This window comes from Vidua chalybeata, chromosome 2, assembly GCF_026979565.1.
Source record: "Vidua chalybeata isolate OUT-0048 chromosome 2, bVidCha1 merged haplotype, whole genome shotgun sequence".
Lineage (NCBI taxonomy): Eukaryota > Metazoa > Chordata > Aves > Passeriformes > Viduidae > Vidua > Vidua chalybeata.
The window spans coordinates 40,590,870-40,612,864 of record NC_071531.1 but is presented as its reverse complement, the minus strand read 5'-3'; the positions used below and the strand labels follow the sequence as shown (position 1 = coordinate 40,612,864).

General features: G+C 34.2%; 1 protein-coding gene across 2 annotated transcripts in view; it reads right to left on the bottom strand.

Moving 5' to 3' along the window:
• UGGT2 (UDP-glucose glycoprotein glucosyltransferase 2) overlaps positions 1-21,995 on the bottom strand; it is a 75,756-nt gene that overhangs the window by 13,834 nt on the left and 39,927 nt on the right. For both annotated transcript variants that reach the window (XM_053934018.1, XM_053934021.1), the window contains exons 20-29: positions 20,697-20,791; positions 18,330-18,536; positions 17,018-17,149; positions 14,991-15,118; positions 13,715-13,810; positions 12,524-12,626; positions 7,731-7,810; positions 6,170-6,359; positions 5,187-5,345; positions 3,951-4,036 (exon numbers count right to left, since the gene is read on the bottom strand). In XM_053934018.1, the coding sequence (XP_053789993.1) occupies positions 3,951-4,036; positions 5,187-5,345; positions 6,170-6,359; positions 7,731-7,810; positions 12,524-12,626; positions 13,715-13,810; positions 14,991-15,118; positions 17,018-17,149; positions 18,330-18,536; positions 20,697-20,791 (1,276 nt within the window). The remainder of the gene's footprint in view (positions 1-3,950; positions 4,037-5,186; positions 5,346-6,169; positions 6,360-7,730; positions 7,811-12,523; positions 12,627-13,714; positions 13,811-14,990; positions 15,119-17,017; positions 17,150-18,329; positions 18,537-20,696; positions 20,792-21,995) is intronic.

The window sequence follows — 21,995 nt, the reverse complement described above, 5'->3', positions numbered from 1 at the left end:
ATTGTCCACAGTCATTGCCTTCACTTTTTAATTTGAATTTTCACAGGAAACTTACTAATCAATGAAAAACTGCAGTAACCTAGACTTTATTAATAACACATTATTATGCATTATGTATATATAATATTCAAATATTAAACAACAATTTATTTTTCAAATATGGAAAACATCTTAGGAATTGTGTGATGGCATTAAGTGTACTTTTAAAATATTCCTGCTTTTAAAAGTAGAGGGAAGGCTTCATCACAGTGCTGAGATAGTGAATATTGTCTTTCAGTTAGCTGGCTTTGGAAACTCTACCCCTGAAGACACAGCTGTGCAAGCACCACATGAACCTCTGCCCTACTGAGCATCACTTAAAAGCCATTCAGGTGTCTCCAAACTGCTGCAGTCCTAAGAGTAGCTAATACGACAAATGTTACTGTGATACATTATAATAACAACATCATTTTCAAATTTTCTCGCTTTTACAACTCAACAGCCCATATGTTTCCCCTTCAATCCCTTCTGTCTTTTATCAGCATTATGTGGGTTTCTCTTGCTAAAGCTACCCACACGAAAAATGGGTTTAAGAAAGTAATCTGCTACTCCTTAGGCTTCATTTTTTCCCCTAGAAAGAAATATTTAAATCTTGTTTCAATGTGTATCATACCACTTACCTGAACACTGCAGGATTTTACACACTCATTTAATAAATTTTTTTGGTAAAATGTGCCTGTAATCACTAAGTCTCATGGAAATGGCCTATCCTTGTACCAAACAACATTCAGAATTATCTGAACTTTTCCACTCTCTATTGTGGTTTTGTTTTCAAACTTTTAAAGTATCATACATATGCACACCCAGCCAATGGTATTTGCATCACAGGGATTATACTGCTCAGATATTAATTCCATTTGAAATAAAGTGTGTCACTAAAAAGTTCTGAAATAGTAAAATTTGATCCAAACACGAACTGTTGATAGCAGCATCCAGCCCGATGTTTCATTTTTGCCCCCAGTGTTCACCCAACCCATATTTTCTCCGTTATTCCCTCAGTTACCTCAAAATCCCTAAGCTATGAATTTTGTAGGTAGATACAGAGGAGTCTGCTGATAAAGAGGATTTTCCAAAGTCTTTGCAATATTCTCAGAGTGTTTGGTTTGGATGTAAATTCAACAGCATTGCTTTGTCTCCCTAAATCTCTTTCATGGATGCCTCCCTGTGGGCGCCATCTTTACTGAGTGCCAATTGTTTTACTCTGCACAGAACTCAGTTTGATGAATTTCTGTCCTACTATGAACAACTTTTTTAAATCCAAGCAAAACATCTTGCATATTGACAGCACTATGACATATGTAATAATAGCAGCTACCTTAATATTATGTAATTGTGAAAAGCTAAACATGTCTAGCAGACTATTTATGTCCCAACTTTAACTTCAAAACACTTAGATGCTTTTAAACAAATACAAGTAAGTACCAATATAATACAAATTATAATTTTCCATATGGGGAACAAAAGAATTTGGGTTCAAGAAATGGAGATCCTTTAAAACCTCAGCCTCAAGAAACAAACATACAACTCCTTGCCTAAGTTATAAAAGATAAACCTTTCAGCTAGGCAGTCTGCATGACATCCAAATATAATAATATTATATTTTACATCTAATATATCTGCCTTTTTAAAAAGTAAAATATTAATTAGGATTTTATATGTATCTTTAGCTATAAATTATTTTCTGCAAACTTATCTTGCAATACCTACTTGTTTTCCTACCAACATCAAAGTCCCAATAATAAGCAGTGCTCAGATTATTGCTGAGTGTAACAACTCTTTTTTCCTAATATTCATAAGAATTTATTAATAAAAATTGATTTACAAGCATGACTGCATCAATATAATGATCTTTGTTAGAAGCAGTCTTTAGGAAGAAGGAGTCACCTTAGTTCAAATGTTATGTATTTACATATAGTAAAAAAAAAATTATTTCCAACTATGAGAGAAGCAAGTAAGATAAATACTGAGATGTAGGACATTCTAAAACTCCCTTTATAATGTACAGGTCTGTGCCTCAGAGAAAACAGGTTCATCTCACATTTCAAAAGTAGAGTTCAACAGGAGATGGTGTGACTAATATATATGGATGGAGAATATACTGCAATAGCTCTTGGCGAAATTCCATCCTATCAAATAGCTGCCTGAGTTCTGATAGCAACTTCATACTATTAATACTGTAAAAGAAATACCAAAGATCCTGGTGCAGCCCTAGAAACATACTTTTCCTGCTGTACTTTAAGTCTACAGTTGGAATAATGAGATGAAATACATTGCATTGTTTAGATTCCTCATGAGGTACTAGTTTTTAGTAACTTAGCGGAGTTCAATCAAGCCCATTTATGCTACAGAGGGAAAATGTGCAAAACCGCAGCAGATAATTTAAATTTCCTTTGATCCAGGCTAGAATGTAGAGTGGTTTTGTTTCATTTGTTTCATTATTTAACCCAACTGCACCTCACTACATTATTTTTAAACCAGGCTATCTTATATAAATCACTTTATATTTCTTAAGAATGAAATGCTAAATTAAACAAATAGTACAGATCCAGTTGGTGGAAATCAGGTGAATCTCTAAGGGTAAGGACTATGTTTTTCTACTTTTTCAACAAATTGTAAGTGATTTCCGGAAAAAAATAAATTGAAAATTGCAAACAAATAGAAAGAATCAAACATCCCATTAATATTTCTCCCTGTAACACCAATATTAACTAAATGCTCAAAACCACAAAGAGGTTCATCAAGTTTTTTGTTTTTTAATAGTAGCTGATAATTAACAACATATGGAACTATGTATTCCTGGGCTTTAAGTAATAATAAATATTTTATAAGAAATAGACCTATCTCAAACCACATAATTACTCTGAGGAGGAAAAGAGGTAACAGGAAAAAGGAAAAAAAAGGAGAAATTGAAGCTTAAATTAAATAAACAATACTGTTCCTCTAGAAGTGATTAGATCTATAGCTTCAAGAGAAAGCTCTCATAGGCTACAGGTCTATGCTTTTACATAAAACATGGGGAAAAGGTGATTCTTCTAAGGAATAGTTGGAATGATGGTGAGCACATATATTCCTTTACATGAAAATCAACCATGGACACATCTAGAAGCCTTAGAGATGTCACCTAAATGCCAGTTACAGGAATACAACTTCCTTTCTATGGACAGAGGTTTCTCCCAAGAGAGGGAAATGTGGTGCAGTCAACATGCAGCCAGGGTCTCGAAGATATCCTTTGCTTCGATATCCTAAGGTGGAGCTGTAACCACAGTGATCCTTAGATGACTTAGACAACTAAGAAACACTCAGAATTAATTGAATAGTCTAGAAATGACTGCAATGACTACATGCTCCTGTTAAAAAAAGATGCCATCTATAAATATATTGCATTCAGAGGCATTCTCAGGGCTGAAAAAAAATATGGGAAGGAAATTTGGGGTACTTCCTCCAGATAGTTCTGGAGATAATTCTGGGGAGCAATGCTCCATTGGACATACTCTTGAAATTACGTATTAAGTATGTTGGGAATGTCAAAATATTAATCAACATGAATGACATTTCTACAGAATTTGGTGCAGCCATTGTGTGATAATGCTAACCATGCATGGAACTGACAGGAAAAGTGTTTAGCTGTACAACTGTATAGTAAGAGACACGGCTAGCATCTAGTCTAGCTGAACAGCTTAGGTTGGTTATGCATTAACATACTGAAATGCCTTCAAAAACACATGAAGCCATCGAACAACAACTACCAATACAAGGAAATAAGGTATCCATTACAAACTTTAAATCATCATTTCCATCTTACACTTTTTAATGCTATCTTTGCTCACTTTTCTTCGGTGTTGTCAGATCTTTTCAAAATATGTTGCGCTTTCAGATTAATTTTTGTTTCTGAATGATGGATTCATACTTACGAAAAAACCTGATAAATCTCCTCAGATCTTCCTTTACGCAATCGCAACATCCAAGCACCTGGATTCGCTTTCAGCTGAAAATACCCCTAAGTAAAAAAGACAGGCACTTGTTCTGGTTGCATTTCAGATTCAACCATCTTCATATACCAGAAAAAAAAAAACCTACTTAACATTTATACTAGCCCTGAAAGAAGTGTGTCAGTGATGCAACAACTATCACTTTTCCTGCACGTCTGTTTTAATGTCTTTCAGTGCTCTGTTTTTTCTAGCTGAATTTAAGTTGCATACAAAAACTCCACCATGGAGAGCAGTAAAAGAGCACCAAGTAAAAGAGCAGGAAAGAAATAAATTATTGAACAGACCTAAATTGAAAAGCTTCTTTGAAATTCAAAATTTTTGTCTGGAACAACTTTCCAAGTCAACATAATTCCTTCCCATTTTAGGAACACTGTAAACAGCTATGGCTATGTTAAAAGTCACAGAGAGCAAGTTTTGAAATGTGAAGAATTGTTAGAAGCTTCATCATGCCAAACACCATCTACTGTTGAGTCCATATTCAATACTTGTGCAAAAATCAAAGATTCACAATTTAGTAAGCATTTCCTTCCTTATGATACAGTATTAACAAGGACTAGTGAACAGCAGATAGGTAAAAGGTCTTAGTCATCAAAATCCTTCTCTATCAAATTCCCTTAGCCAATAGAAAATAAATCTTTCACTTCAGAAGTCACATGGTCTTTGGTTCTACAGACTGCCAACATGAAAGGTAAGTACTTTGCAAGATGAGAGAAGTTCTCAGGTGTGGGTATGTCCAGTCAAGGCTCTAAGAACTCACCTGAAGCATCTAAAATGGGAGTCTTCTTTTGCCTGAATCATTGTGTAACAAAAAGGATTATTTTAATCAGCACGTGAATCATACCTTACATTTTGTCAGGGATTCTCAGCCTGAATATAACTGCCTCCTACCACCTACTAGAGGCAATTAGGCTGCCAGTTTATGCACTGCAGGCAAGAGTATAAAATTAGGCTGTATTCAAACTTATACTGCATCACAGGAGAGGAGGTGGGGGGAAAGCTCAACTAATTGGAGATGAGGCCAGCTCCAGGATGTGCCTGTAACTTTTAGCATTACTAAGCTTGCAACACAGAGAAATGGATTTAAAGAACAAGATGCTCATGAAGAATTCTCACAAGAAGTGTGCAATTGTAATGACTATTCCTGTACTAAGTACTTACGAGGTTGGCCATCACAATAGTATCAACCATGACAGGATTCTTCTTTGTGCCCAGAGTGAACTGTAACCCTCGAGGAGGTTGGCCAGTTGTCACATCAAAGCAATGTCCTTCAAGCAATATATATTCCAGCTCATATTCTGCTGTAACTGCCCCTTTTATCTATGGAAGGAATGCTTCATCAATAAATTATGTCACTTAACCGTGTGGGAAAAGCAAAATATCACTGCCACAAACATTTTGTGTAGGATTTACCACAAGGTAACTCCCACAGTCAAAACAACCCAAGAAAGGTCCATCCAGAAGGAACTGCACGCAGTTATAAAACAGGTATCCAAGACAAAGAGGAAAGATGATCTCTGGAGGGACCTTTCTTCCACTGACTGTTGAGGAAGCTGAGGCACCTCTGCCTTGGTAAGGTAAATCCTAATTTTACTTTCAACACTTACCCTCAATATTTTGCATAAGCTTATTGACTCAAACAATCTAATGATTTTGAAGATGGGGGATTAAAATAGAATTAAATAATAATTGAAAGAATTGTAAACTAAAAGAGGGGGAAATACATTTTGAACTACGTTAATAAACAGACATATATTCCATGAAGATTTATCTAGGTTACAAGAACTAGGTTTCCTATCTAGGAAACACAAAGAATCCTTTAATTGCTTTACTTTTATCTTAAATGTAGTATTTCTCTAAACACAAAGCTCAACATAGCAGGTAAATTGCTTTAACTTGTACTTTGCATTTGGTTTTTTTTGTATTTCATTACTTTCCTTTGAGACTTGTCTTTTCTTTTTTTAAGAGAGAAAATTAAGAAAAGATGATGACAATAGAAATGGTAAAATATTGCCTAAATAATCAATTGCCAAAGAAAGTATTTCTGGAGAACAGACACAAGACAAATCTTGCAACACTTCCCCTTCCCTCTTGAAGTAGAAGGGACAACACAAGTTTTACAGTGTTTGCAATCTATTACTTACTTCCTGCAAATGAATGTTATCAAGGTCACAGGAACTGTTTACTGCTTCAACCAACCAGCTTTCAGGAGTGATCATGTTTAGGGTCAAAAGAGGTGATTCTGGCAATTCTAGGAATTTTGCTACAGGCTCAGAAGGAAGGTGCTTATTGATTCCATAAGTTAATTCTGGTTCCAGAACCAAACGATAGAAGCTGTTGAAAAAAAAGTGTGACAAAACCCCAACTTTCAACTTTTAGTGAAATACAAAGTTAAACGTGAAGCTCTTCTAAAATATTGTCAAATATAGTGAGTATTACCAAGTATGATGAAATTTGGAGGCAAAGTAGCTCCTTATTCTTTTGGAATATCATCAGACAATACCTACAGCATCTCAAATGGGCTGGTAGATGAACACAGACCTATTCCCTTTTGGTGATTTTTTTGTGGATGTGCCTGTTTTCCATTAACACTCTAAAGGCTATGAAAGTGAATACCCAAGAGGTGCATCTACATGGCTTGACTGTTAGCAGCCTTGAATTCTCAGAATCTGTATCACCGAATTATGCAGAAGGACTAACCTCTATTGGATATAAAGTCTTTGAGAATGGCTACTGTCACTAGCAGCAGCAAGTACAGAGCAGAGGAAGGGTAGGGTTTCTCTGTTCCTCTCCTGCTCTTACCCCAATTATTCCATATATAAAAGTTCTCCCAAACACAAGGAAAGAAGCAGGCACCAAGACCTGCAAAGTGCCCAGCTTCAAAAACCATCATAATGATGTTCACACAAGAAGACACTCAGGAAACTGATAATTAAGACCCTTTTGTGGAACATGAGATGTGAGTAATTCCTCTCAGAATGCATAAAAACTAAGGACTTCTGTTTTGTGGGCAAATGATTAATTCTCCAACCCACTGGCTAAAAGACAGGCACTACCACCAGCCTCTTTCACAGGCAATTGGTAATATAGGTGTTAGGATTATAGGTAAAATACCTGCCAAGGAGATGCCTGTGCTTAAACATTTCATTAGAGGGAAAGAAATCCTCTTGGAGGGAATTCATTTCAGTGTAAATGTCTATCACTGAATTAGTGAACCGTGATTTTTACACACAGATAAAAGAAACTTCAAATTATAGTAGATAAATTCAGGCTATCATATTTTTAATGAAATATAACAGCACCTCAATATAACAAATGTAGACTGTACATTTATTCAGATGAATTTAATTCCTAGGAGTACTGAATCTGTACAATTCATTACATAAACAGTGGGCTGTAAAGAAGGGAACAACTTAGATAATCCCCCTCTGCAAGTTTTCACAGGCATAAAAGACTCTCTATTGATTTTTTTAAGGCCTGTTAATGAGAGGTGCATTTGATGGACTAGATCACTTCCCTGTGATGCTTGACATATTAGAACAAGAACTTTTCTCTAAACAAGTGCAAACTGCTTAGGTAAAATTCAGTGAAAAATGAGTCAACAAAAAGAATTCAGAAACACAAAGCAATGTTTACTTTTTAAGAAAATATATACCATTAAGGCTGTTTTTCCAAAATGAGCATCACAAACTATGAACTACTAACCTCTTCAGTGGCACTTCGGACAGCTTAGATCTGCAGTTCAAAAATAACCTGAGTTTCATATTGATAATGTCCTTGAGTACCTACAGAAAAAAAAATCTCTGTAAAAAATGGTTCTTGGTAACCACCAAATTTTGAAAATAAGCCAAAGTTCCCCTTGTGACATTCTGCATTTCTCTATTTTCAGCAGGAATCTAAAACTTTTTAAAGATGTAAATTTATCTGTACGTTAAAGGTTATTGTCAGATATTGTAAATAAAGATATGTCCCTTCCTGAAACTGCATGATTTAGCACATGATATTCTTGATAGTCAAAATATTAATATCTTCTCCTACCCACACAGTTTTTTCAAGAGCAGCTCCCTCCATTTTCCTATGCTTGAGTAAATGATATTTTCACCCTTGTTACATTCTGATTTTAAAACACTTTAAGGTCTCCAAGTAGAACACGTGCCTTTAATTCAACAAGTCTTAAAACAATTACTTTCACTCTAAAATAGTTGTATATGGAAAATTGTTAAATATAGTGAAGTTCAAATAACTATTTTAATACTCAATTACTTAATAACTTTAAATGTCAACAATAGATCAACGATGTATTAAACCATTCAATTAACTTCAAAACATTCTGGTAAGTTAACATATTTCTGTTTTTTTTTTTTTTCCTCTCAGTTTCTTCATCTGTTAATTTCTAAAATAGTAATGTTCTGGATGCTGTTATAAAGGAACCATAAAATTAGGACAGTATTTTTTTTCTAATTTTTGTGAGCAATCTGTTTTGTTTTGCTTAAAGCTAACAAAGTTATTAATTTCTTTAAAGCACTCATAAAAACCTTTATCAAATTACCTTAATTTCTGTGGTTTCTGACACAAAGTGCTTACCTGAAAGCATAAATCAGCTATGCCTACATTTATGGATATTAGAAAGGCCAGTAAGACATAAAAGCTAAGTTACAACACCAATACTAGTAAGGCTAATATCTAAAATTACTACAATAGCAAATAAATTGGCATCAAAGCAAGACAATAGTCATCATTAAATCTCTCTTTTATCATGACTATAATTTTCCTTTCCTCAGTTCAACCCATGGCTTACACACATTCTTTACTACAATGCTGTAACTTAGCCCTAGGGACCTGTTCCATTCCTAGCTTCTTATTCTCATCTTTTGTGTCATCTGAATACCATCACTGAAAAAGTACTGAATAAAAAACAAAGAGTAGGGAATAGCATATTGGTGTGAACAAGTGAAGAAGCAGGAAGTGAAAGCCTAAGAGCACTAGAAGCATAAGAAGAGAAACCATTACATGAAATACGTTTAAGACCACCAAAATCAAAATAGAGGTCAAAGTGACTCAGATATCTATCTATCATTCAGAATAAAAAGAATGATAAAAGCCTGTATGGACTTCACCTTCAAACAAAAGAAAACCCTCATCCCAATAACAAGAATGATTCTTCAGCAATCTGCATTGATAGGCTTCTGTGTACAGAATGAAATTATCCTGCAAAAGGCTGATGCATCATCCCAATTCATCAGCTGACCATAAAATTTAGTACAGTAGACAAAATAAAAAAAGTGCCATTCTTAATTAACATTTCAAAGGACTTTAAATAGGAAATGACAAATAAGACAGTAATTCATTATCTCTGCATTTGTCAACAATACTGAATTCTGAAATACTGAACTTGGTTCTATTATTTAGGGCTTCTGAGGACACCAGAAACTAGGGCATTTTAGTTAACACATGAAAATGGTGACAAAATTAGGAAGACTCTTTTAGAGGATACTTGAAGACTTCAGTCTGTTTAAGTAAGAAAATTCAAACAGCATAGAAATTTTCTGTAAACACTTGAAAACATGGCTGAAATATTTCAGGAGGCCTGAAAATTACTCAAAAGCTAGTTTTATTGTGTATGTGCATAATAAAAAGTCATTTGCAAGACACTTATTTGAGTTACCACAACTCATCTGAAGAAGAGTAACTCAGTAAACCATGATTATTCAGTCACTTGGAATTGTTTGTAAACTTCAGGACAATACAAAGCATCTGCACTGAAAACAAACTTATAATAGAATCTTCAACAGAACTGGCAAGATGATGAGAACATCAATGCTTACAGCATGGATCTAAAAAATCTGTAATTCCAATACTGAGTTTAACAGTGAGGTTAATCAGCCACTGGAAAATCTCAGTAGGAGCTCTAATCTGTACACAACTGCTTGGTAATATTTAAATTAGGAATTGATTAAAAAATTATTTCTACTTCAAAGGATAATTGTGAAAAAGGAGTCCTGTGACATGCATTATGTAGGAAATCAGACTAGATCACCAAAAGAGGCTCCTTCAGGGATTCCCTTTACTTTAGGGATAGAATAGTAAGTCCTCACTGAAGACAGAATGAATAAAGGAAAAAAGGCAAAAGATAACTGACAATAAAAAAATAAAATGTTTGATTTTTTTCTTCACGTTTTTGAATTCCTGGAACAAGAAAAAAAAGGTGAATAATCCTAAGAGTATACAGAATAATCTTTCCTCCTGTTTTTGGTGAACCACAACTCTTCAGTTTTGTCCTCCATTTTAGCAGAAGGAATTTCTACTTTTCTCACATCACCATAGAGATGACTTTCATAACTTCAGGACTAGTTAGCTCTTCCATATATTCTGCTGAGAACTTACTTGGCCTAACCATGGTAAAGTTATAGCTGGCATTTAAATATTTACAGTGGACAGTGACTCCACCTTGTCTGGAAATACTTGATGCTGAAGTCTGTAACAGAACTTTTTGAAAAAAGGGAAGCACAGACTATATGGAAGGTGCTACCTACCTCACTGTGGAGAGGATTAGAGTAGTTCTTATGATACAATCCAGTAGATATTTTAAAAACAGACAGTAGCTTCGACTGAGCTCTCCTTTGTGCTCTGATTCATACCTTCCTCTATCCTGAAACTGCCAGTCTCTCAGACTAAGCAGTAAAGTTCAGATTACAGCCTACCTACAGCTATTTACCCCTCTCACAATTTCAATTCCACTTAATATGAGTAACTTTTTGTTTGTATTTTTAATTAAAAATACCAAAAGATTTATTTGAAGTAACTATTAAGTGACAGAACGTAATATAATAGAGTAGTTTCACCAGGGGGAAAAAACCCAATCATTATATGGACATATTCAATGCAGAATGGGGCAAGAATCACGTGTTCTGCCATGGTAGTTACTCAAGTTTTGCACCATGAATAGTTACCAATCCAACATACTCAGCTCTAATCCAATTATGTTAAGTGGAAAAAAGCGCCTTTAAATATAAATATATTCCAGTGACTCAAGTTTATAGTATTTAAATCACCTATGTATAGTAAGCTAATCAGAAAGGCATTCATTTAAGAACATTGAGTTTGGGGCTTGCTGTATTTGTATGTCTATTTTGTTTCTACAGCAGGAGGTGGTGGCTTTCCAGGTAAAAATAATAATAATTATATATATAAAAAATTCCAGGCTATTTTAAATTTTTTAAAATATATTATTGAAAAGTTTAATCTACATTAAAATACATCTGGTTTGTTTACTTTCAACAGCATTTCATTACTCTCTCCTAAGGGCTGGCTTTGAATAAAACTAGAGTCCCTATGACTCAAGCAGGATCTGCAACAGCTGAACAGCTTGGGACACCATGGGAGTCATTTGCCCCAGCATGCATGAGAAAGCCTGTTGAGCTCAGAGGAATGGAGGTTTCTGCTCTGAGCTACAAGATCCTTGATGTGATTTATACTCCTAATATGAACTTCTGGATAAATGGAAAGTTTCCAGTCCATTTCAATGTGAAAATATTTTCAGTTGGTAATATCAAGCTTTCATTTTCACTGAGAAGGGTGAAATGAGAGATCTGGTTCTAAAGAAAAGCTAGTATTCTAGAATCCTGAAATAGCAAAATTTTTCATTAATTTAAAAAAAATGTTTTTCTTTGCTCCACTATATGAAGAGCAAGTGGATGCTTCAACATTTGACATAAAAGGGTATGAAAATGGGAGGGGGAAAAGCAATTTAAGAATTTATGAAACTTGCATAATTACTGCAGGAAAAAAAAAGATAAAATAGGATGCAGCAAAAATCAAGTTGGAGGCTTCAGAATTATAACAGACCATAAAGTGAAGACAAAATTTACATTTTTATGGGAAACTATAAAGGAACCTGAGACACAGTGACATTCTGTAGTAGGTGAAAGAAGAAAATAATTTTAGCAGCTGTGTTTTTAAGACACTTTCTCTTTCAAAGATCAATAGCTACACACAATGGAAGAGTATCTAGATATACTTGGTAGCATTAATCAACTGAGAAATATCTCTCCAAGAACTGAAAGGTTTATAGTCCAGTCTTCTTATGATGATATTACACATCAGATTTAGACCACCTCATTTAGGTGCCTTGGAAAACTAATGTAATCTGGTTTAATGGAAAGAAGCACATAATTCCTGAGATTCTGAGATGCAAAAAATTATGTACAAAATCTCCTCCTTTCTTTCTACTGACTGCAGAGAGCACTTACAGGCTCACTTTAAGAGGACTGGGCCATAGGGCATATGAATTTTACGTTCAAATGAGATATTCATAATGATGAACTAGGTCATTCTCAACTTCTTTTATGAATTAAAATAACTAAATACATATCTTAAAGGAAAAGAAAAAACAACCAAATTTTGTTTACTCTTTACTACATCGTATGTGGAAATTAGAACAAGTTTAGAAACAACTGAAGTACAAATAAGCAAATTATAAGAAATGACCATCATCTTACAATCAATAAATGGGTCATCTTCTGTGCTTCTCTTGTCAATGGATCCACAATAGCAATGATGTCATAGAATGGGTCATTCTCTTGGGGCTCAAATTTTACTACACTGTTAAAAAACAAGTGACATGAAAACTCAAAACCAAATTTTTTAAAATGACAAACATTTTTAGACACGGATTTGTAATATCAGAGGCATTTAAGATTTTACTGCTCAAGGAAATATCTCCTTAATTTCAAGCAATAATCATGACTGCTCCCTGTGATACAATTAGAAAAGCTAAATGCAAACAGGAGTAAAAAATATAGCATTAATCTACATACTTCTATACTGATTAGTGATTAGATACATTCTCTAAAACAAAATTAAGACTTAAAAAAGGGCCTTTTTGTCATTTGTCTACAAAATGACAGAGATTGGATCAGACAAGTAGTGGTGATGACATAATTTAAAAAGAAAAAAAGAGAAGGAAAAATGGCATTTGAGAAGAATGAAACTTGACAGGCTGGACTAGCTTTATGCATTACAGAAAATAATTCAGTTTGATAGACTTTTATTAGGCTAAGTCAAGCAAACCCTAGTTAAAGTACTCTGGATTTACAGGAATGACATATCAGTAAAATTCATTTTAAAAAAATGAAAAAAAAAAGTCATGTGCTGTAAATAGAGAAAAGGGTCAACTGGAATTTGTTTTCCACAAAGCATATGGTAGCAGCACAGTAGCAGCAGCACAGTACTGACTGCTACTAGTGTAACTTTGAAAAAGGTGTCAGCCTCTTTAAAAAGGCTACCACTGATTTCACTCCTGCCTTCATCAACTGGGAGAGCCCATCAGCATACACACTGGAGCACCTTTACCAACAAAAACAAGGAGAGATTTGGAAACAGCACGACAAAAATATTTATAAAAATTTGTAATTTGATCACAGTTTTTGTATTATCATATGTCCTTTTAAAACATGTAGCCCTCTGCTCTCTTTTCAGCAAAGGGTAAGGTTGGGAAATCAACAGGCATTACTAATGAATTTATTAGGAAAAAGATAAAGGTGCATTATGCTGTAGCAGATGATCAGGCTATTCATACAACAGTTTCAAAATTAGAATGCTTACTCAACTTTCCAAAGACTATGTAATCATCAATACATTCAAATGTTAATAAAAAATTACTCTAAGTGCATTATCATGACAAAACTGACCTGTGCTGTTCTTTGAGTAATTCAACATCTTGTCTCAGCTCTGTTTTAGGCAAAGATGACAGCAGGGCGTCTATTTTCATAATCAAGTCACTGCCACTGTATCAAATAAGGCACATAGAGTTTGGTTTCCATTAGAAAAGGAGTAAAACATTAACATTTTAATGTCAGTCTCTTTGCATAAAGGATATTTAGGAAGCCCACATCCCAGACCTGGACTCTAAGGTGATTAACACCTCAGGACTTGTAGCTTGGAGTTAAACCTTTAGCAAGACAACAGCCAAGAACCACTACAGCCTTATAGAAGCCTTGAGAAATGGACACTTCTTAATTTTAAGAGATGCAGAATTCACAGAGTTATCATTCAGCCTTACAGAAATTATTTTTCTCAATTGTTGGGTCTTCAAATCTGTATAATTTGATGGAAATGTGAGGCTTGGTCCACAAGACAAAATAAACCCGAAATAATGACAAGGTTTTATTAGTCACAAATTTGCCAAAGCGACCTGATTCAGAATCAAGAGAAGTGAGCATACGATGTTAAGATCTGCTGACATTTCTAGCTCTTTTTTTCTTTTTTAAAAATTTTTTCCCATTTATGACAACATTAAGGAACAGACATAAAGGTCCTGGTTTCAAGTCAGGCCACCTCTTTCAATTTTTTTCTATTGGAATTTCCTACTGAAGTTTCCTTAGAAATCATAGTTCCATTTCAGTGTTGTTAAGTCACAATATTTTTCTAAATATGTTTTGTCTCTCACTACTTATCTCTTGAGGTCTGCCTCTTGTTGATTTTGTTTTTCTGGTAATGATTCTTTCAGTTGTGCCAGTCCTTCTAGATAAGAGAAATGATACTCAGAAAGTTGAGAGATACTGTAAGAAGAATGTAATTTTGCTTTCTTCTTTGTACATAAGCTCTATCCTTAGATGAGAAGATGGCCTGAACTCATCCCATCTTTACACTTCTTCAGTGAACAGATGTGTGAATGTTGTCTACCATGGTATCAGGGCACAACATCAGCCCATGCCTCTACAGGCTCCTTAACTAACAATTCCCAAAGACAATTACTTCAAATATTAATACTCAGATTTGGCCTAAGATGCACTGTATTTTATCAGGCTTATTATTATTCTTTACAATTACTCTTATGTAAACAAAACCTAGTAGGAATTTTTTACTGTTAACTGTACTCTTGGTTGTAAGGACAGTGAAAGTAGGGAAAGTATTTGGAGTAATTCAGCAGATCTGCACACATGTTATGAGGCAAGAGAATTTCACCTTTTACTACTGTTTCCCATCTCCTTGACTATAGCTTTAATCTTCTCTGCTGAGGTACTGTATGTTATCTTTTCCAACAAATTAAAGTCTTCTACATAGAATTCGTTTTCATCTAAAGGACCCAGTACCTTAGAGAAAAAAAATGTTAAGTGTAGAATGTCCCAGTAATGCTCTGTTTGTAAGCAAAAATAAACTAATATTTTAAATGAATGCACAATACTGAATATGAAACCCCAATCTCTATATACATCAATACTACTGATTACAAAACTAATTAAATTTTATAGTAACTATGCAGGATTAGGCTTTTACAGTTATATGATTACAGTTAATTATCAATCACAAAGAATAACTGCAATGGAAATATCCACACTATTTTTCATTATACATCCTTCTGTTAAGGAATACACTATTTAGAAATAACTCTAAGAAAAAGCTCTCTCATGTAAAATATTTTAAACTCACATTACTATTTGTCTACCACACTCTGTGTTCATAGAATTAAAAAACTAAAATCTCCTTCTACCACTTGTCAAATGAATCAGAATGGATAGAAAGAATGGGAAAGGATACAAAATGCATAATATAAGAGGATACAGGATTACTACATTTTTTGGTGTCTGAAAGAAAGGAAAGTGTCTTGGAGTCCCAGAAAATAGTTTTGAGGATGTTGTTTGGATTTCCTACTCAGTCTATCAGGCCAAATTGACCCAAGACAGCTTCAACAGCCTACAGGGCTCCCAGGATGTAGAATCTTATTATATAAGTTGGGTGCTAAATGCCTCTTCAAAATTCAACTGCTTCCTATAAATGAGAGGTTATATAACAAATTCCACTTTTGATTTTTTTTTTAATTAATGGTGCATGAGATAGATGAAACCATAGTGTAATTATGAAATACTAGGGTAATTTGGAGAAATAAATTAGAAAAAAATAATTTGCTCATAAAAGCTAAACTTCTGTGATGAAATAGTAAGGACAGAAATGAAGATTATCCCATGTCTTTTTAAAAGTAATAGTTTAGAGTGAAAACACAGATATGAATATATATTATTAAATTTATCCAAACATTTTTATGAAACTTATTTCCCCAAAACTTAAAATATTACATTATTTGAACTTTTTTAGGCATGGAGAACAGTAATAATAATTTATAAAATAAATTCACTAATTTAGTTATGAGGGAGCTGACACAAAAAAAGCCAACACTTCTTTAAAGCTTCATCAACAAAAATGCTTTCTCTGTGTTACTTAGCAGTATTTCAGTTGCATCTCAGAAGCATTTAGGATGCATAAGAGTAACCAAACTCACTAAATTTAAAGAGTTTCCAGTTATGAGATGACAACATAGTTTTCTTTCTATTTCTTTCGAATGGTGGAGTAAATCGAAAATAGAAGAATTGAAATGTAGTTTGTAAATTGTATTTGTAATGTAAGGCATTGACTGTCATTTAACAAGTACTAAATATTGAATGCAACATTGTATTTTTTGATCACAGATAATCTACTGACAAACTGTAATTGAGGATATTGGTTTCAACATATACATACAAGAAATTGAAACAAAAAAATTACTATACTTTTATCTGCATATTAAGAATTAAGACTATAAAAGAACATAGTATTTATTAAAATGTGGTGTTTTAGAGATTGAAATACTAACCTACTCAATGTAATTTATATACATTTATTTTCATAGTAAAATAAAAGTAACTTCAGGATCAAAAGTTATTCTTAAACTTCACAAATAATAAATCAGATACTAACCTATTTTGCGAATTTTGTCAGATTAACTGTGAAATAGCTGTGGGAATGACATAGACACATAGTAGCTTCAATGGAATGGAGCTAATGAACAAATTAGGAGTAAAACAAAATAAAAAAAGCAAGGCATACATTCATACCATTCTCTAACAACTGTCTGAATAACTGGGAAATCAATATAATGCATTTTCTTCAGTTTGAAACTGAAGTTCCAGAAGTAAAAAAATCCTAAGAAATACTGAGAGACTTAATTTCCTTCTTACCCTGCCATTGCTAATAACAGCCATTTGCCCAGGAAGCAGCTTCAGAACCTCCTGGCAGAACATCTGTTGAGTTTTAATTAAATCCAGTCCTAAAGTGTTGTACTTCTTCTCCAAAGTATCGCCATCCATTCCCTAAAGCAAAGGTAAAGCATGAGATGCTAGAATGATTCAGCAAAAATAAATTTTGTAACAGGTGAGGAAATCAAAGATTTTCTTCAAGTTATGTGGTAAAACAAGAAATCAAAGTACAACAGCCACCTCAGCTTCAGTGTATGAACATAATTGCTGGTGGTGAGCCACGTCTCAAAACCACCTAGAGTGCAGTTTGTATGCTGGGGCAACTGTGAATAACCATGAGAGCAAAGCTGAGCTTGAGGTCAGGCAATTTTTCTATGATCCAGCACAACAGCTGCATGAAAAGAAATGCTCTGTTAACAACTCAACTCTATTTCCACTTTTAGGAAAACGATATACAAAAATCTGTAATACTCTAAAAACCTAACAGTCATTCTAATATGGCCATTGGATACAATTTGAACATATTTTGGGGAAGCCAACATCATCCAGAAGACACACAAATCCATTTTCAATGTGGGGAAAAACATGCTGAAACTTACATTGGAACTGTGCCTCACCTGTCAAAGTTACTCTGATATGTATGTCTTCATTAGTAATAAACAGACCAATAAACAGCAAACAGATTAATTCAGATACAATTAATAAAATGACATGAATTAGTAACATACTTAGCTTACACAGCTTCATTAGAGACATTTATGTCTTTCAAAATTTATTAAACAATGAAACAAGAGCATGACTCAAAAATATTCATTTTTTAATATGGTTCCAGAGAGTTTTCTTAGTCTTCCAACAACTCCTATTTAAAAAGACTAAAATTTACAACTCCTTCTGAGACAAAAAACAGTAGTTAGCAGCTGTTATTTCATAACTCACCTCCACCCTCATGTAGTCTTAACTTTCTCTGAACTCTAAATTCTTGAAAAACATTAATACTGCAATTTTAACTAAATGAGAGAGCTATGAAAAAATCAAAAATTAAACTGTTTTGGTCTCAATTATCTGGTACTCCCTATTCTGAATTTTTCAATACTCTCATATTTTCTCCCAGTTAAAAAAATCTCTATTCTTCAATCACATGAAAGTCATCAAAAATCCAAATCTGCTTGAGAAGAAAGGTGCATGGGTAATAAACTTCATGGCATTCAGCCAAACACTGTTATTCTCACCCCCTCCTTCCAATAAGATAGATGTATAATAAAGAAGGAAGTAATCTAATTTAGCTTGTACTCACTGGGATGAGGAATTTAACAATTTTAGTTCCAGCAGAAAGGGATTTTGCTGTCTCTTCCTTACTGAGTTTACTTAGGAAACTTTTTAAGTTGCTGTTGTTTTGGGTTAAAAAAGCAGCCAAAATTCCTCTTGCAACGGCTGTGTTATCTTCCTTTATTTTTGATGAAGGATTGTTCAAAATCCCAACTCGTGTATGACTACTTGTTTTCTGCAAAGAAAAACACAGAACAGTTAGCAATTTTACACTTCCATCTGCTGTTCTAATGTATTCATATAATTTATAACTATGTGAAATGCCCATAAGTATTTAAATTTTTTGCAGCTATTTGTCTTTAGAAAAGATACATCAATGACTAACTCAGAACTCCAACTGTGAGTAAAAATATTATTAGTAAGGATTTACCTATTCTGTGATAAAGATTTTAAATAGAAGTGTTAAGTTTTTTTAATAGAACAACTGCCTTTGAGCATTTTGCAGAAGCATATTTTTAACAAAGGACATAAGCAAGTATTCATTTACGGACTTCAGAACTAGTTTTATAGATGTCTATTTTTCAAAACTTATTGAACTAAGCATAGAATAAATGCAAGAGAATTTATCCACTTATCACTCTAATGTTCAGCAGGAGCAAAATCCTTCACTTCCTAACATGGGTGATGCCACTCAAATTTTACCAGCGAGTGTGATGATTCTAAGGTAGGATCAAATAACACCATTAACTGAAGAAAAGGTAAATGGACTCCAATGCAGGAAGGAACAAAAAAATAAAGAATGCAATCACTGGTATTCAGCACTGGAGAGGCTTCCACAAAGTACTTCCAAGATGATCAGAAAACTATGAGGAAGCACTAAAGAATCTGGGTTTGCTCCACCTGGCAAAAAGGAGACTACAGAGAACTTGGATAGCAACCAATAGCTGCTGAAGGGGGAGTGAAAAACATGACATGAACCCTTCCTGGTATCAGCAAAGAGTGTAACAAGGGGTAATGCACACGAACTTTGGCTTGGCAGAAAAGAACTACAATAGGAAGGCAGTGCAACACCAGAGTAATTTGAAAAGGGAAGGGACAGAGTCACCTCCTTGGAGATTTTCAGAAATCCTTCAAACACACCTATAGCTGACCTGATGTAATCAAGGCAATAATTCCAGTTTGAGTGAGAGGCTGAACTGGATGACCTCAAGAGGTTTCTTCCAGCTAAGACAGCTTAAGCTTTTTTTCAAAGGAAGTAAAAATCTATCAGAGTTTTCAAAATAGCATGTATTAGCTGGAATAGCTAGAAGTGGATTTCCTTCAGCCATTCTCACCCCCAGATTTTTGCATGCTTTACTTCAAATGCTGATGGCAAGTCATGGGCAAGTGGTGACTATGCCAATTCTGCTACTATCAGGAATTATACTAGACCCTGACTCAAGAGATAAAATGGACTAGAAAGGAGTAAATAACCTCAATACAAATCAATGGACTTAAAAAAATACTGTTTTATTTCTCATGAAATTTGAAAATTACTAGACCAAGCAACACATGAAATTTATCTAATGTTTTGGGCTTTTTTCCTAGATTCTTCTCACCAGCATAGGGGGATTTGCTCAGGTGATTCTCACCTCTTAGATGGGAGCTGTGGCACATTTCCCCTGCTGAAGAGGGTTAAAAAATGAAGCTACAGAGGGAGTACATCTGTCAAGCCTGAGACACACATCAAATAGTTCAAGAAATTAAATGTTTTTCTGTAACAAGGACTTGTACTGAATAGTACAAGTTTCTTTAATTCTTTAACTTTTTAAAAGCCTGTTTCTAAGACACAGTTGTTATCACATTCTCTTGGCAACATTCCAATTTTCTAATTCCCTTAGGTGGTTCCTATTTCATTTTTGATTAGAAAATCTAGATGCTTTCCCCATTTCAGCTTAAGTACTCTTTTAACCTGGCCCAAACAGAGGGTCTTTTTGTCATTTATATTGACTTGACATTTATACTTTCTGAAGTATATTCATATTTCAGACATTCATACTATAAATCTTATTATTAACACAGAAGAACTTAAAAATAAGCAAACTCGTAAATGTGGATGATCCTCCTAGCGTATTAAAACACACACGAAAATTGATCTTTGAAGCGCACAAACAGTACAGGGGAAAATGGTTGCTTCATGGCCACAGCTATGCCACAAAATACAAGAGAACACTGCTTAATGGTTCACATCAACAGGCAGTATCCCAAAGTCCTTCCAGGTAACATTCTGGGCTACATTTGACCAGCAATAAAGTTGCTACACTTTTATTTAAGAGTATGATTTTTTAATGTGCAGAGAGAGCTGTTAACAACATATTCATAATAACTATTTTAATAAAATCTGCTAGAAACTCACCAGGCTTTTCAAGGCATTAGAAAGCAGTTGTCTACCAGCTGGCTTATCAAAATCAGCAACAATCCAGACAGTAACAGCATACAATGCATCTTCATCTGAAAATTAAAGATAATCCTGTTTTATGTTCTGGAGAATCTCCTCATGACTAATGAAAAACAAATTAATTCGGTTTGTCATTTCTAAATTCATGCGTATGTTTGACTGCTGACTTCACCTGTAAGAATAATCTTTGCCACATCAGAATCTTTTGCCCTCTGAATTGAAATAAGATTCTTAGAAGGCAATTTATCACATTAATAGGAGAGAGAGAGACTAAAAGAGCTGATCCATTGTTTCAGCATTGAGACAAGAGCGCCCTAAATAATTAGTTCCTGCTTTACCAGAGGTTACTTGTGAACATTTGATGAAGACTGATCATATAGCCAGAAATGAAAAGAATTAAGTACTTACAGGACCACATAAACTAAGCCGGTAACTTTCCCTGGCAGCAAAGGAAAGTCCTTCAAATAAAGGCAGGAAAAATCTTATAATTTCTGGACACAAATGGGAATATACTAAATACAGTTCAAGGAAAGTAAACTACTGGGTGAGTGTACATGCAGGTAATTTCTGTTTTTCTTGCTCTATGGTTTCCTGCTCTTTACTTGTCACAGAAGAGGAATGGTGGGTGAAAAATTCTGCAAAATTATCTGTAGAAGAATATCAGTCTACTCAGGTCTACCATACATCCCCTAAAACATAATGCATAAGGACAGAAATTTTCCAGGGTTCTGGTGAGATGCTAGGAAAAGGTTATTATCAATTGTTGCTGTGGTCTAGAGAAACACACTGGGGAGAGAGATTTGAAATATAGGTTCCAGCTTAAAGGTCATACATGTTATACAAGAGATCTCAATCTTAGAAATAATCCTACAGATTGAAAGCCACTCATTTGACAGTTGACTCGGATGTCCCTGTGGTTGTAGACATAGAATCAAATAGTCAAATCAAAGAGTCAAATAAATTTATTTTAAAGAAATTTAAGTGTTTGGCATTTCTTTCTGATAATGAATTAATTAAAACTCTGTAAATACCACATAAAAATCACTGAAAGAAAGTACTTTATTAACAGGGTTATTGTGTCCCTTGATGGACTGATGTAAATGAGCAGCTGTTTCATAAAGCACAGACTATTGTAAAATTCCATGCAGAATTATGACCCCATTGTGGTAATTTCTTCTCACTCAAGGAAAAGTACTTGCATACGCAATGAGAACATTTTATCAAAAAGCATTTGAAATGTACAAAACATTTTAGTTT